Source organism: Chelonoidis abingdonii, chromosome 11 (assembly GCF_003597395.2).
Source record: "Chelonoidis abingdonii isolate Lonesome George chromosome 11, CheloAbing_2.0, whole genome shotgun sequence".
Classification (NCBI taxonomy): Eukaryota; Metazoa; Chordata; order Testudines; family Testudinidae; genus Chelonoidis; species Chelonoidis abingdonii.
In genome coordinates this window covers 21,546,799-21,550,251 of record NC_133779.1, presented here as the reverse complement: position 1 = coordinate 21,550,251, position 3,453 = coordinate 21,546,799, and the positions used below count along the sequence as shown (strand labels likewise).

The following is a 3,453-nucleotide window of genomic DNA, read 5'->3' as shown; positions in this document are numbered from 1 at the left end:
GGGGATCAGAGGGGTGGGTCTGGCTTTTCTGTGTTTGGGTGGGGAGAGAACTCAGGCATCCTGGCTCCCCCCCACTACCTCCCAGTGGGGAAAGGGCCCCTAACCCCTTTTCTGCCCCTCTAACACTCTGTCTCTGCCCCCCAGCAGCGCCCCTGGTGGGCTCCCCCGTGCCCGCTGGCCCTGGGCCGCGGGAAGATGACTACTAGCCCCCAGGAGGCCCTGATCTCAGCCTTCCTGCAGTTCATCGAGGAGCGGGGCAGCCGGGCCTACGGGGCGCTGAGCCAGACCCGCCAGCCGCTGCGCCGCGACATGAACCTGCTCTACCGCAAGAGCAAGCTGGAGGGCCGGCAGCACAAGGACGAGGAGCCCAAAAAGGGGTACATGGGGCTCAGGACTCCTGGGTTCTCTGGGCGAGGGGAGTGGGGGCTGGGAGGTCAGAGCAAGGGGTGGCTGGGAGGCAGGACCCCTGGGTTCCCTCCCTGGCTCTGGGAGGGGAGTGGGGGCCGATTACCCAGAGACCCCTCACCGGATGCTGTGATGCAGCCACCTCTGGGGCAGGGCGGCCGGTTACCCGGGGACCCCTCACCGGATGCTGTGATGCAGCCACCTCTAGGGCGGGGCGGCTGGTTACCCGGGGACCCCTCACCTAGCGCTGAGATGTGCTCACCTCTGGGGCAGGGCGGCCGGTTACCCGGGTACCCCTCACCCGGTGCTGAGATGCGCCCACCTCTGGTGCGGAGCGGCCGGTTACACAGGGACCCCCTCACCGGATGCTGTGATGCAGCCACCTCTGGGGCAGGGCGACCGGTTACCCAGGGATGCAGGGAGGGGGTCAGAAGGGAGGGGAGGGGGATGTTTGGGATGGATGCGACCTGGGAGGGGTGGGGTGGTGGATGTGGGGGCTTGCAAAGGGGTAGGTTGGAAGGGAGGGAAAGATGGGGCAGGAGAAGGGGGAGATTGGAAGGGAGGGGAAGCTGGGGGGCTGGGGTGCGCATTGGGCTCCAGCAAGGAGCTCCAGCCATGATCATGGGGATGGGGGCAGGGCTGTGGGGCATGTCCTGGGGTGACTGAGGGACACAGGGTGATTGTTGGGGGCTGTGTGGCAGTTGCTGGGGTGCTGGGGGTCACTGAGGGACACGGAGTGATTGAGGGGCTGTGGGACAGGTTTTGGAGGTCACTGAGGGACACAGGGTAATTGTTGGGGGTTGTGGGGCAGGTGATGGGGCACTGGGGCTCACTGAGGGATGCAAGGTGATTGGGGGGCTGTGGGGCAGTTGCTGGGGGTCACTGAGGGACACAGGGTGATTGGGAGGCTGTGGGACAGGTGATGGGGCACTGGGGGTCACTGAGGGACATGGGGTGATTGTTGGGGGTTGTGGGGCAGGTGCTGGGGCACTGGGGGTCACTGAGGGACATGAGGTGATTGGGGGGCTGTGGGGCAGGTGATGGGGCACTGGGAGTCACTGAGGGACACGGGGTGATTGGGGGGGTTGTGGGGCAGGTGATGGGGCACTGGGGGTCACTGAGGGATGTGGGGTGATTGGGGAGGCTGTAGGGCAGGTGATGGGGCACTGGGGGTCACTGAGGGACACAGGGTAATTGTTGGGCGCTGTGGGGCAGGTGATGGGGCACCGGGGATCACTGAGAAACAGGGGTGATTGGGGGGATTGTGGGGCAGGTGCTGGGGCACTGGGGGTCACTGAGGGACACGGGGTGATTGGGGGGGCTGTGGGGCAGGTGCTGGGGCACTGGGGGTCACTGAGGGACATGGGGTGATTGGGGGGTTGTGGGGCAGGTGATGGACACTGGGGGTCACTGAGAAACAGGGGTGATCGTGGGGTTGTGAGGCAGGTGCTGGGGCACTGGGGGTCACTGAGGAACACGGGGTGATTGGGGGGTCTGTGGGGCAGGTGCTGGGGCACTGGGGGTCACTGAGGGACACGGGGTGATTGGGGGGTTGTGGGGCAGGTGATGGACACTGGGGGTCACTGAGAAACAGGGGTGATTGGGGGGGTTGTGGGGCAGGTGATGGGGCACTGGGGGTCACTGAGGGATATGGGGTGATTGGGGGGGCTGTAGGGCAGGTGCTGGGCCCCCAAGCCCCTATGATCTCCCATCTCTCCGCCAGGCCCATAGAGGACCCCTGGATTTGCCGGGGCAACGCCCAGTGCCGAACATGGACCGGAGACCCCCCTGAGGTCAGCCTGGAGCAGCGCTGGGGGACCCCCATCGGCACCGGTCAGACATGCCCCCCGCCCCACACTCCTGCCCCCCCGGATAAATTGCCCCCGGGCCGCGCAGGAGCCACGCCTACCCCAGGTGCCGTGGGGGGCAACTGTGGGTCTCCCCACTCCACTCCCTGTCATGTTCTGCCAACCCCCCCAACCCCTCCGCCCTCCACATCACCCCAAATCCACCCCACCTGCCAAGGGGCCTCAGGAGTCCTGATGGTTCAGATGGGGGTTCAGATCTGCAGGGTGTAGGGGGAAGATAGAACCCAGGAGTCCAGGGGGTTCTGGGCTGCGGGTGTAGGGGGGGTAGAACCCAGGAGTCCGGGGGGTTCAGGCCTGCGGGTGTGGGGGGGGTAGAACCCAGGAGTCCGAGGGGTTCTGGCCTGTGGGTGTAGGGGGAAGATAGAACCCAGGAGTCCGGGGGGTTCTGGCCTGCAAGTGTGAGGGGGTTAGACCCCAGAAGTCTGGGGGGTTCTGGCCTGCAAGTGTAGGGGGGGAGAACCCAGGAGTCCGAGGGGTTCTGGCCTGCAAGTGTGGGGGGGGATAGAACTCAGGAGTACAGAGAGTTCTGGCCTGTGGGTGTAGGGGGAAGACAGAACCCAGGAGTCCGGGAGGTTCTGGCCTGTGGGTTTGGGATGGGATAGAACCCAGGAGTCCGGGGGGTTCTGGCCTGCGAGTGTAGGGGGAAGATAGAACCCAGAAGTCCAGGGGGTTCTGGCCTGCGGGGTATAGGGGGAAGATAGAACCCAGGAGTCCGGGAGGTTCTGGCCTGTGGGTTTGGGATGGGATAGAACCCAGGAGTCCGGGGGGTTCTGGCCTGTGGGTGTAGGGGAAGATAGAACCCAGGAGTCCGGAGGGTTCTGGCCTGTGGGTGTAGGGGGAAGATAGAACCCAGAAGTCCAGGGGGTTCTGGCCTGCGGGGTATAGGGGGAAGATAGAACCCAGGAGTCCGGGAGGTTCTGGCCTGTGGGTTTGGGATGGGATAGAACCCAGGAGTCCGGGGGGTTCTGGCCTGTGGGTGTAGGGGAAGATAGAACCCAGGAGTCCGGAGGGTTCTGGCCTGTGGGTGTAGGGGGAAGATAGAACCCAGAAGTCCAGGGGGTTCTGGCCTGCGGGGTATAGGGGGAAGATAGAACCCAGGAGTCCGGGAGGTTCTGGCCTGTGGGTTTGGGATGGGATAGAACCCAGGAGTCCGGGGGGTTCTGGCCTGTGGGTGTAGGGG

At 65.1% G+C, this 3,453-nt stretch overlaps 2 protein-coding genes across 2 annotated transcripts in view; one reads left to right on the top strand and one right to left on the bottom strand.

Annotated features, from left to right (window-relative positions):
• The window catches only part of PPP1R35 (protein phosphatase 1 regulatory subunit 35), an 80,469-nt gene that overhangs the window by 33,879 nt on the left and 43,137 nt on the right, over positions 1–3,453 (bottom strand). The window lies entirely within an intron of this gene.
• The window catches only part of NYAP1 (neuronal tyrosine phosphorylated phosphoinositide-3-kinase adaptor 1), a 9,656-nt gene continuing 6,352 nt past the window's right edge, over positions 150–3,453 (top strand). The window contains exon 1 of the mRNA XM_032762938.2: positions 150–377. Coding sequence (XP_032618829.1) covers positions 196–377 — 182 coding nt within the window. The 5' untranslated portion in view covers positions 150–195. The remainder of the gene's footprint in view (positions 378–3,453) is intronic.